Consider the following 12442-nt stretch of genomic DNA (forward strand, 5'->3'; position numbering starts at 1 on the left):
CCCTGATCGGTGTGTGGGGCGAGGAGTCTGTGCTTTCAGAGCTGCGCTCCAAAAAACGGAATGCAAAGACCTACGAGAAGGTCTCCAAAGCCATGAGAGACAGAGGATACAGGCGGGATGCAACGCAGCACCGCGTGAAAATCAAGGACCCCAGACAAGGCTACCAAAAAATCAAAGCGGCAAACGGACGCTATGGAGTCTGCCACCACTGCCCCACCAGTGACCATGGACTCTGACGATGGGACAGTGTCGACGGCCAGTTCCTCGGCGATGTTCGCGGACGGGGAAGATGAGGAAGGGTTTGTGGAGGACGAGGCAGGCGACAGCGCTTACAACGCTGGTTTCCCTGACAGCCAGGATCTCTTCATCACCCTCACGGAGAGCCCCTACCAACCCTCCCCGGCTGTTAACCCGGACCCTGAATCAGGGGAAGGATCACTCGGTAAGTGCTTTAAACATGTAAACTTTTATTCTTAATATAACAGGAATCTGAAGTATGTGAAAAGGAGGTCTCTATATATATGGGGATAAATCAGAAATCCTCCTGGGAGATCTCCACGAAGCTCTCCTGGAGGTAATCGAAAAGCCTCCGCAGGAGGTTCCTGGGGAGAGATGCCTTATTGGGTGCTCCGTGGTGGCACACTTTTCCGCGCCAGGCTTTCATGAGGTACTCAGGGAGCATTGCCTCCCCGAGCACGGCTGCATAGGCCCCTAGTTTGTGCTGGCTTTCACGCAGCATGCGCTCTCTATCTCCTTCAGTGACCCTCCTCAGGGCGATCTCGCTCTGCGACTCCTGCATCTAATAAGGAAAATTACCATAATGTTACGCCCGGTCCAAAGTATTTTAAAAAAATCTCCGGACAGACGGCGTAGCAGAGAGTCAGCACGCTGCTGCGTGACAAGCGTAACAGGAAGCCAAAGAATCAAATGGACGCTCATGGAGGGAAGGGGGGGGGGGCTGAGGACGCAAGCTATCCCACAGTTCCCGCTGTGTCCGAAAATCATTTGCATTCTTGGCTGAGCTCCAAATGCTTCTAGGGTCAAACACAGTGTCCGCGGTGGTTCAGGGCATAGCTCGTCAATGTACAGCCACCCCCCACCCCCAGAAGGAAAAGGGAAAGAAATCGTCTCTTGACTCTTGTAAATGTCACCCTATGTGTACTGAATGCTGCTGGTAGATGCGATGCTGCGGCACGCTACGGTAGCATCCTCGCCCCCCTCCCCCGCCTCATGGGTGACTGATGGTGCAAAACGACTGGTACCCGTCCTCATCATCAGCCTTGCGGTAGATGATGTAGTGCAATAGGACTGCTACCTGTCCTCATCATCAGCCCATAAGTAGACGGCCTGCTAACCGTCTTCATCATAGCAACAGGGGGCTGAGCTCCATCAGCCCCCGCCCTTCATGTGTAAAGAAAAGATTCTGTAATGCCTGGACTATCATAGCAGCTGGAGGCTGCCTTACCCTCATTTCATTTCCCTAACAAGTCACTGTTTCTTATTCCTGCATTCCTTATTACTTCAGCATACAAATGGGGGGACACTACAACGGTAGCCCAGGAAGGCTGGAGGAGGGAAGCAACAGGTAGGGTTGTTGCAGGGGCACCCCCTGTGAATGGCACGCAGCTCGTCATTCCTGTGGGATCTGACACAGAGCGGCTGTGCTCTGTAGTTCTCTGATACACTAAAACCCTATTACAGTTGCCCCATATTCTAGGCGGGACTGTTTCTATTTTTAGATACCATAAAGGAGGGATTGACTCGGGGAGTCATTCCCAGTTTTGTCTTTTGCGCCCCCGGCCGATCTCGGCCAGGGGCACCTATGACAGCAGCAGAAGGTGTAGTGCAATAGGACAGCTACCCGTCATCACCTTGCCAATTTACATTGGCGTGGTTGATGGTGCAATATGGCTGATAACCATCTCTGCTGTCATGCAAAAGCAAATGAATGCTGCTGTGTAGCACTGCTGAATCGCCTCTGTCCGCGGCATCTAGTACACATACGGTGACAGTGACAAAAGGCAAAACAGGCTCCATGGTTGCCACGCTATGGCGTATGCCAGGGCAATCCAGGGAAAACGGGCTCGAAATGATTGTCTGGCATTGCTTTCCCGGAGGAAGGAATGACTGACTACATTTACCCAGAACCACCCGCGACAATGAAATTTGCACCATCAGGCACTGGGATCTCAACCCAGAAGTGCAAGGGTCGGGGGACACTGCGATGGGGTAGAACAGGGGCAGAGTTTATGCTTTCCGGATTGCCTGCTGCAGGAGTGCGGACGAGATAGGTGCTGTGCATGGTGTTGTTCACAGACACAGACTAGACTGTGTTCATTGTTCGCAGAAATGTATCTTTGCAAGGAATTCACTCCCTCTTTCCCATCACACAGCTTCCACTGTCTCCAGACCTGCCACAGCATCCCCCTCACAGAGGCTGGCAAAGATTAGGCGGTGAAAGAGAAAGACACGGGACGAGATGATCGCTGAAGTTATGGGGTGCTCCCGAGCCGAGGCGGACCAGCAGAGCCAGTGGAGGGAGACCCTCTCTCAGCAGCAGCGCTCACACAGCGAACGGGAGAAGAGGTGGCGTGAGAAAGACAAGCAGGCGACTCAAACGCTGCTTGGACTAACAAGGGAGCAAACGGACACGCTCCGGCGCCTTGTGCATGTTCTGCAGGACCGCAGGCAGGAGGACAGAGCCCCCCTGCAGTGTATCTGCAACCGCCCTCCCCCGCCACAAAGTCCCATACCCGCCTCACCCAAAATAACCAGAAGGAGGGGCGGCAGGGGCAGTGAAAACTGTCACTGCACCCCAGCAGAGTGCTCAAGTACCCAAAAGCTCTCATACCCTAAATTTTGAGAAGTCCTTTCCTTCCCGCCTCACCCAAGCCCCCGTCCCAGTTTCATCCCCTAACTGTCTAGTTGATAATAAAAAATACTTTTCTGTTAATTACTGTTTCCGTCATGTTCTTTTAGAGGAGACTGTGTTTGAAGGGGGGGAAGGGAGTTGGTAATTGGACAGGACAATCACCTTTACCAGGGTACAGACACGGGGGCAGAATCAGCAGCAGGTCACACACAGTGTGCAGTCAGTAGGCACCCTGGTCGGTATGGGAGGTAGTTTGCAGGTTCTGTGTGGGTGGGGGGGTACGTGACTTTGTAGCGGGGGAGGGGGGTTACAGATCTCATGCAACGGTCCCTGTCCTGGACCACACAGCCACGCAGCAGAGGAATCTGTATCCGTCCTCCCCCGCCAAAAGGCCACATAGCCCCCGCACACAGAGTCCCAAAAAGGAGGGATGGCAGGCTCCGTTGAAACAACCAGTCCGGCACTGCAGACCGCTCTGGGAGCAGGAGCCTGTCATTCCTCGAGTTTAGAGGCGGTCTTTACATCACCGCACACCCTACCCAGCACAGTCCGCATCCCAGTTTCAACCCTTTAACGCAAAGTCATCAATAAAGAAACCTTTGTAAAGTTACAGTGGAACATGTATTTTATTTTTAAATGTGTGTTGGAAGTGGGGGAAGCGGGGTGGACGGGGTATGTAACTGCAGATTCTAGTCAACAGTAACTTGGTAAAGAAACAGGGGCAGGTTCAGTTTCTATGTAAAGAAACTGAACAGTCACAGGTCACGCTGCTCGCTGGTACTTGAAGAGTTCCTTGTCGCTGTGCAAGGCGCCTGCATAGGGCTTCACGAGCCAGGGCATTAGTGGGTAGGCTGGGTCCCCGACGATCACTTTAGGCATCTGCACATCCCCAAGAGTTATTTTGTGGTCCGGGAAGAAACTACCTTCCTGCAGGCGTCTAAACAGAGCACAGTTCCTGAAAACACGCGCGTCATGAACTTTGCCTGGCCACCCGACGTTGATGTTGGTAAAACGTCCCCCATGGTCCACCAGTGCTCGCAGCACCATTGAAAAGTAGCCCGATTTCTCAGCAGCTGACTGTGGAAGAGGTGGACGATAAGGTGCGAGGAGTTGACAACGGCCATAACTGCAGCGGGATCCGTGCTCGCAGTGCTGTGGCGCCCGCGCTGTCACTGAGCAGAAAAGTGCACGAACAGATTGCCCGCAGGCGCTTTCAGGGAGGGAGGGAGGGCGTGATTGACGGTTCAATGATGACAGTTACCCCAAACCACCCTCGACACATTTTTCCCCCAGCATGCATTGGGGGAAAATCCCAGAATTCCAATGGGCAGCGGGGAGTGCGGGAACTGTGGGATAGCTTCCCACAGTGCACCGCTTCCAAATTCGACGCTGGCCCCGTTACTGTGGACTCACACAGTCGAATTAGTGTATTTAGTGTGGATACACAAATTCGACTTCATAACGTCGATTCCACAAATTCGACTTAAGTTGATTCGAAATAGTCTTGTAGTGTAGACATACCCATAGACAAACCCTCAGTAGTTAGAGAGAAGTAATTACAGCTGATTTAACATTTGCACAAGCCTATCAGACAATCTTTGAATGTTATTAGTGAAGCTGTGCGCTATAGCACTGAACTGATAAATATTTCTGAGGTGTTGAAAATGTGCTGCAACCAATACAGCTGCTATCTTTCACGTGTAATGAAACTGCATGCCAGCTTTACACTTCCATTTGATTATTTCTGTTGTGAACTTTTAATTTTGTAACCAACTAGCAAATAGCCTTTTGTAAATAAGGGGACATCATGTAAACCATTTTCCCATCCTTCATTTAGCTGAGCCACACATAATGTGAAAAGTAGTTGAAATGGAGCTCATTATTGTGCTTACTTTGAAGTCACTAGTATCTTCTTTTCATGGTACTTTCTCTTAAGCCTTGTCTATACTGAAAAGTTTTGCTTCTTTAAAGTATAATTAAAGCAGGGAAGAAAAAAATGAAAACAAACTCTCATGTGGACACAGTTATATTGGTATAAAATGGCTTACACTGATATAGCTTATTCTGATTCAGGAAATAGAATAAGCTATACAATATAGGACGTTTATAATCTAGAGCTTTTACTGATATAATTCTTTTGGAAGAAAAAAAATCACACACAGCCCAATCGAGGAATTCCCAAACCTGTTGTTGGCATGAGCCCATTTGAATGAATTGTTTCGTCCCAGGACTCTAGCATGGAGGATGCCATTTTTTAGAGCAAAATGGTGTCCTGCGCAAAGCATGACCTCACATGCATGGTATGCGTGAGGTCACGCTGCATGGAGAACACTATCGTGCTCTACAAAATAGCATCCTCCAAACTGCATGTGTATGCGTATGGTGCATGCGAGGTCATGCTGTGCAAAGGATGCCATTTTGTAGAGCAAAAGAGGCAGCTGAGCACTGAGAACACCACGCTACAAACATAGCCTGCATTGTCTTTCCCCATATAGGAGCCTGCAAGCCCTTTGCCCAAATGGTTTGACAGGAACCACCACCTTCAGTTTCTGATGCATTCCCAAATCTGTGCCTCTGGTAATCAGCCTGCTGACGGGAAGCTATGTTAGACTGGGCCTCCCCCGTGGCTGGAAGGCCATAGCCCAGTGCTGTCAAACTGAGACACCTTTCTCCAATTGAAGTCAACCATCATCCATGATCTGCACTGAGCTTGAATGCCTGAGGCCTCTCTGAGGGGACTCAGGCAGGGGCAAGGCATAGTGGCTTCCTATTCAGTGCACTTCCGCTGCCTCATAGCAGATACAGAGTGAAACAAAGCAGCAGTATCAGTTCCAGTGGGGCTTGTGTGAGGAAAGCAAAGATGAACTGGCCCCCATAGAGATGCCTAAGGGCCCAGATACCCTGGTGGACCTTATCATCGACATATATAATTGGCTACAGGAATGAAGGGAGAAGAAAAGAAGTTCTCTGCAGCCCCAATGCCCAGGTACAGTAACATCAGCTTCTGTATCACCTGCTGAACACATGCAAGCAGATCTATCTCATCAGGAACTCACATCTGAAGAAAAGAAATGGCCCAATCAGTGCCACCTGTGACTCTGCTGTGGTGAGCCTGGCCACACCATCTCGGCCTGCCCACTGCAAACACTAAGAAGCTTGGGGACACAAGCCAGCCCTGGAATTGTGGGGGAGGAGACTGGCATGGGCCTTGAGAGAAAAGAACTTCCCTATAACCTATTTCTCACTGAGAGGCACCCTGATGCCTATCCAGGGGCTTCTCATTTGCAGGTTACTATCCAGCTGTGCATCCTAGGGGATTCCCAGTGGATTCTCCTCCAACAGGCCTTCATTGATTTTGGAGCAGTGGACAATTTCATAGATGCAACTACAGCTTTCAACAAGATACCTCCGCAGGGACAGACCCTCTTGGAAACTAGACTATACGTTCCTGGGCCCAAACCCAATGTGAGACTCTGTCCCGAGGTCTGATTGGTGGAGTCCCAGAGCAGCTGATTGGCCTGCTAGCCCTACTTAGGCCAGCAGCAGGAACAGGAACATGTCCAAACAATTGGGCTCCATCCTGGTTTGGATAGTGTGCTTTGTGCTTCCTGCTTCCCCAGCTTGATCTCCTGGCATTTGACCTGACTTGACTTGTGGTTCCTGACCGCCAATTTGTCTCCTGCCTCTGACCTCCTAGTATCCTGACCTGGCCTGACTCAGGTTCCCGACTCATGATTCTAACCTCCATTTCCCTCCCCTGCCCCCCCTCGCTTCTGACCTCCTGGTATCCAAATCAGGTTGGTCCTTGACTCCTGGTTCATGACTGTGGATTTTGGATCTGACTAATAGGTCTGGCCACCCATGAGCTGGCTATGACACTCATGGAAATCAGTTGACTATAAAGGATATTATCAAGATATTTTTCACAATTTTAAAAATAATTGCTTTACTTACTTCTACTTATAGTAACCCAGTAGAAGATTGAAATTGAAATCTCTCTTCTTACTGCAATTTTCATTCATTATGTAAGTGTACATGCACACATGCGCGCACACACAATTATCACTTCATAGCAGGTCATGAATTCCGGGCTGCTAATGTCAATTTTGGGGAGCAGAGGTTTGGATAAAGAATATGAAAGCATTTGTTTTACAAAATAACATTTATTTGAAGGATTACACAGTGTCAAATCCTGGCAGACTCTTGCATCTGTTTGGAGCTCTGTGGACTTCAGTATGGTTCCACCCAGGCCCATGAGTTTGCTCATGCAGAGCTCATTGCAGAATCAGGGCCCAAGTGAGGGCTGCAGAAGGTCTGAATGCAATAAACCAGTGTTGTGAGAGGAAGGGTCTAGAGGAATACCCAGAAGATTTATATATCCCCTGTGTACTGGCCTCTGGTGATATGAGGGCAGGGAATTGGCCAGTGACTATGTGGATCCAGTTTCTCAATTCCACTCGTAGGGATGCATGGTAGGTCAAGATGCTTCACATCATGCCTCCAGGCTGAGGAGGAAGATTCTGACCTCTACAGGGTTTCTCTGCACACCGCTTATTATGCATAATGATTGGGATTTGAACCATAAACTGTACAAACAATAAAAAGGTTGTTCAATGTTTGGGCCTCGGTAGAGTCCTGTTAAAATATTTCCGTTTCTTTAGAGGTTTTATACGCGCGCGCGCACGCACACACACATATTTGTATTTTGTGTTCTGAATTAATCTTTTGTTTGTTTGTTTTATTTCCTATAGGGCTTCAGTGGAGTCTTTTAAACAAGGAGCATTGAGGGAACAACTAGTTAAACTTGCTTCTAGGCAAAAGAGTCTTTTGGTTGTGGCACAAAAACAGAAAGAACTAGGCCAAAAAATAAAAAACTATAGGAAAGCAAAGCAAGTGTATTCTAGATGTTCAAAAAAACAAATCCGAAACTCAATTATTTCTCAGGAAAAGGACAACAGAGATGATCTGACTGTTGATGAAATAGTTCATCCTAATGTAGTAACAGTAAGTGTAGACCCTGGTGCCAAATTGGCTAATGGAAACCCGGTGGAAACACTTCTCCCTGGAGAAGGTAAATTTTCAGATCAAGAATACAGCCAACATCCAAACAGCTGCTTAGATGAGACAGGAGCAAATGAAGAGGCAAGTACAAGCAAAGAAGTTTCTTCCCATGCTTTGACATATGAAAACAAGGTTAGAGAATATACCTTTGATAAGACATCAAAATCCATAGATACTATAGAAATGGTAACATTGCCGTCAGAACCTATTAGTTGCATTACTCCAACAAAGTGCTCACAGCAAGAAAAAAATAATTATATAGCAATTGCAGTACAAGGAAGCAAGTCTCCAAATCCCAGTCCAGTAACCAGCATGTTAAATATTTCAGAAGCTGAAAGCTTTGTTATCAATAATAATAATAATATCCATCAGCCAATTGCTGATAGTCAACAGGTTCTCACTGGTAAGACTGTGCAAAGATGTGGACATTGGAATGAAGCTTCCCAGAAGCAACCAATAGTGGTGTCACAATCTGCAGAAATCTCTCCTATTACTCTTCAGCAAAATATCTTCCAAAATAATAGAACCTCATGTAATGCTACAGGTCTGGTCTCATATGTACCTTATCCAGTAAACAGCTGTCAAAATTCTTCTTCACAGTACTCTGATAATCTGGATAGTGAACAACAGCAATTGAACTGCAGAGGAAATAGAAGGAAAAAAAATCGACTGAAAGATCTGCTTGAATTAGGAAAGATTAAGCCAGGAGAAAATGTTCTAGAATTCAAACTGCAGGTAATTGGTTTACCACCAAAATAATGTAAATATTAGAAAATAATGAAAAGAAATAAACCACATAATGTAGGAAATCATAATATCATAGGACTGGAAGGGACCTCGAGAGGTCATCTAGTCCAGTCCCCTGCACTCAAGGCAGGATTAAATATTATCTAACCCATCCCTAACAGGTGTTTGTCTAACCTGCTCTTAAAAATCTCCAATGATGAAGATTCTGCAGCCTCCCTAGGCAATTTATTCCAGTGTTTAGTTACCCTGACAGGAAGTTTTTCCTAATGTCTAAAGTACACTGTCCTTGCTGCAATTTAAGCCCATTGCTGCTTGTCCTATCCTCAGAGGTTAACAAGAACAATTTACCTCCCTCCTCCTTATAACAACCTTTTATGTACTTGAAAACTGTTATGTCCCCTCTCAGTCTTCTCTAGACTAAACACACCCTTTTTCATTCTTCCCCCATAAGTCATGTTTTCTAGACCTTTAATCATTTTTAATTAAATATTGAACATTATACTGTACCAAAGCAGTTTGAGTATTACGTTAATCTGTAAATATCAAAATAAACTCCTGTCTGAACAGCCAACTCTAGTGGCCCACCCCATCCACTCTACTGATGAAGTTATTCCTCACTGACCTTTGCTTGGAGACCAGAGCTTGTTGGAAGAAGGCTAAGTAGAGACCTGTTCTCCCCCACCCCCCGTATATTTTAAAGTTACAAGGTTTTTTTTTAATATCCTTGTAACCTGTCAGACAAAAGACTATTTAAAACATGCAATATTAGAAAAATTGGGACTCCATTAAGAGACGGTTGCCAGTTTTCAGTGCTGAAATATGGACTCCTCAAACCTGTAGAGGAAAAAAAAAAATACTGCTACCTTTTTTTATCAGAGCAGTTATCCAAAATTCAAGTTTTGTTGGTAGTTTCTGTTAAGAGAAAATCCCTTAGACTGCGCGGCCCTGCCACTGCCCAGGCTTGCATGTGGTCTATTCATTGGGTGGTGTTTTCCATTCAGCTAACACTGAACAAAAGGGCCTTTAATTATTCCCTCATTTAGCCTGAATGGAAGGCAGTTACCACACCTAACAGTGTCAGCAAGGTGCCATAATTGCCCATATCCCAGCATAATAGTATTTTAATTTAAAAATGTGTTCAAGTGTTTCCTTAATCTCGTTATTCAGTATCTTCAGCACGTAATACTGAATTTTTATTTAATATTTACAGATCAGCTTTTAAAACTATTTTCTACCAAGAGTCTTATAAGAAAGCATTTCAGTGGGTGAAATGCCTTCTTCCAAACCATGTAGCAAATAGCAGCATTCAGAATACTGTATATTTAAACAGCTTTTGGTTGCAATTTCTATTATCTGTTTAACATTTACTGTCATTGCTCGCAGCAAAATAGAATGGTTTGTTGGTCCTTTAGACTGCATAATATTTGATTTTGAAAGTTCAGAGGTGGTTTTTAGTTTTTTTATGACTAAATGTGATATTTAAGAGGACACTGTCAAGTCCTTTAGGCCAAAAATATAACACCAAGGGCTTGTCTTCACTACTATGCTAAATCAGCATTGCTGTATCAATGCAGCGGCGCCAATGTAGCGCATCTAGGGAAGGCGCATTATGTCGACGGGAGAGTGCTCTCCTGTCGACGTAATTACTCCACCTCAATGAGAGGTGGAAGCTATGTCAGTGGGAGAGCATCTCCCGCCGACATAGCACAGTGTAGACACTGCTTTAAGTTGATGTAAGTTACGTCACTCAAGGAGGTGGTTTTTTTCACACCTCTGAGTGATGTAACATACATCAACTTAATCAGTAGTGCAGACAAGCCCTTAGGGATTGATCCCACTATTAGATAAATGAGCATGTTTGAAACAGCTGAACAGTTTGAAAAATAAGTTATTTCTCTTGTTTCTATGCTAGCTGATGATACAAGAGACACAGTAATGTGCACCCTATATCTAAGAACAAGATCAAGCCCCCGCCTTCAAATATGTGTCCCCCCCCCCGTCCCTCCCCCCCGCCTTCAAACATAGAGCAGATTTACAAGGTAGTTGCCTCAGAAGTGACTACCAGGTCATTTCCAGTTCAAAGTGCTGATCAACCAGCTGAAGTATATAACTGATTAAGTATGTAGAGAGTCAGCTATGAAAGGCATACAAGCATGGGCGTTGTGTGACTCCTCCATTTGGGGAAGCTGGCCTGCCCCCACTCAGCCTCTTCCTCCCCCGAAGCCCCACCCTGCTCCACCCCCAGCCCCGCATGGCCCCTTCCCACTCCTGTCCCAGCCCCAAGGTCCCCCTGCCTGCTGCTTCACACCCTTCTCCAGCCCCCGCTGCCAGCCTGCTGCTCACTGCTTGCTTCCTCCTCTGCCTCCCCCCTGCGGCCAGCCGGCCAATCACCACTTCCACGTGCCTCTTCACCTCCTCCCCCAGTCCCATGCGGGCAGAGTGGGGACGGGAAGAGGTGGAGCGAGAGTGGGGCCTCAGGGGGAAGGAGACGAGTGGGAGCGAGACCTTGGGGCAGAGCATGGGCAGGGCCATGGCCAAGGTGCCCTTTCGGCGGCGGCGCACCAAAGGCGGCAGGCCGGCTGTTTGGTGAGGCTTAGCCTCCCTGGGCTTCTTACACCCCCCCGCCTATGGACCCAAGTATGGGAAGGGTTCCTTGTCTGCACCTGTGGCCCACTGACTCTCTTCCATGGAAGAGCCTCTCTTGATGGAAGAGCCATTTTATGCATCATCATGCTACATGACATGAAAGTCTCTTAAGTTGGACACAGACCTCCTCTATACTGGGTCACATGTCAACCATCAGTATATGCAATCATTTCCTTTATGGACGGGATTTGTAATATTGCTCCAGAACATGTGATGACCCAGGTTGAAGGATGAAGAACTCAGTTTGCCTGTTGCAGTGTCTTAAGACCGTTCTAGTTATGATCTCCATTATTGACCCTAGCCTTTAACACTTGCAACCTGAGGAAGAGAATGTAGCTATTCTAGGTGGTAGAAGAGCTGTATTTCTGCACCGTGATGAGAATAGCACTCACACATCCTATGGGATGCAGTAGATACCATAGGGATTAGTGCTTAGGTCTGTTGCTTTGTGCAGAGGAAAAGCACAAAAAAGCTTCCTCCTTTGTGATTATGGAAAACCACATGGTAGTGGGATGCAATGAGTTTGTGGTACTTACTTAGGGTTTACCTTGGGTTCACAGGGTGCAGTTTTGAACACTATTCTAACCAGAGATGGACCTAAGCTGTACAGTTGAGATCTGAAGTCAGGTTTCCTCAAGGTGCTTGGATTTAGTGTGTTCCAATTCAGACACTCTATAAACATAGAGCCAAGTCACAAATTTTGGGGAGATTGCCTCTGGGGAGAGAGGGGATGGAGAGTGGACCAATGTTACATTGTCAAGCCCATCTCTTGTTTAACAGTTTGACCTCACACACACCAGTCAGCCTAACCTTGTTAGAGCACAGTTTCGTTTAAACCTTGCTTAACTATGTTATCTGAACTTAATTTTAAGCCCAGTGTAGATACCGTACTGTCAATAAGCAGTATAAGCCATGCTGCATGTTAACTACACTGGAAATACATATGCAAAGTTACTTCTTTGCATAGGTGTTTGCAGGATCATACTCTTAGTATTATTAAAGCACCTATACTTATAATCTCTCCTAATTAACAGTGCATAGTCTGAAGACCATCAAATTCTCTATTTTTTTAAAATTATCAAGATTAATATTTGTGCAGATAGTGATTTGGATGGT

At 46.6% G+C, this 12442-nt stretch overlaps 1 protein-coding gene across 1 annotated transcript in view; it reads left to right on the forward strand.

Moving 5' to 3' along the window:
- The window catches only part of ANKRD31 (ankyrin repeat domain 31), a 135131-nt gene that overhangs the window by 96031 nt on the left and 26658 nt on the right, over window positions 1-12442 (forward strand). The window contains exon 23 of the mRNA XM_039544026.1: window positions 7624-8668. Within this exon, the coding sequence (XP_039399960.1) occupies window positions 7624-8668 (1045 nt within the window). The remainder of the gene's footprint in view (window positions 1-7623; window positions 8669-12442) is intronic.

Source organism: Mauremys reevesii, linkage group 6 (genome assembly GCF_016161935.1).
Source record: "Mauremys reevesii isolate NIE-2019 linkage group 6, ASM1616193v1, whole genome shotgun sequence".
NCBI classification, from domain to species: domain Eukaryota; kingdom Metazoa; phylum Chordata; order Testudines; family Geoemydidae; genus Mauremys; species Mauremys reevesii.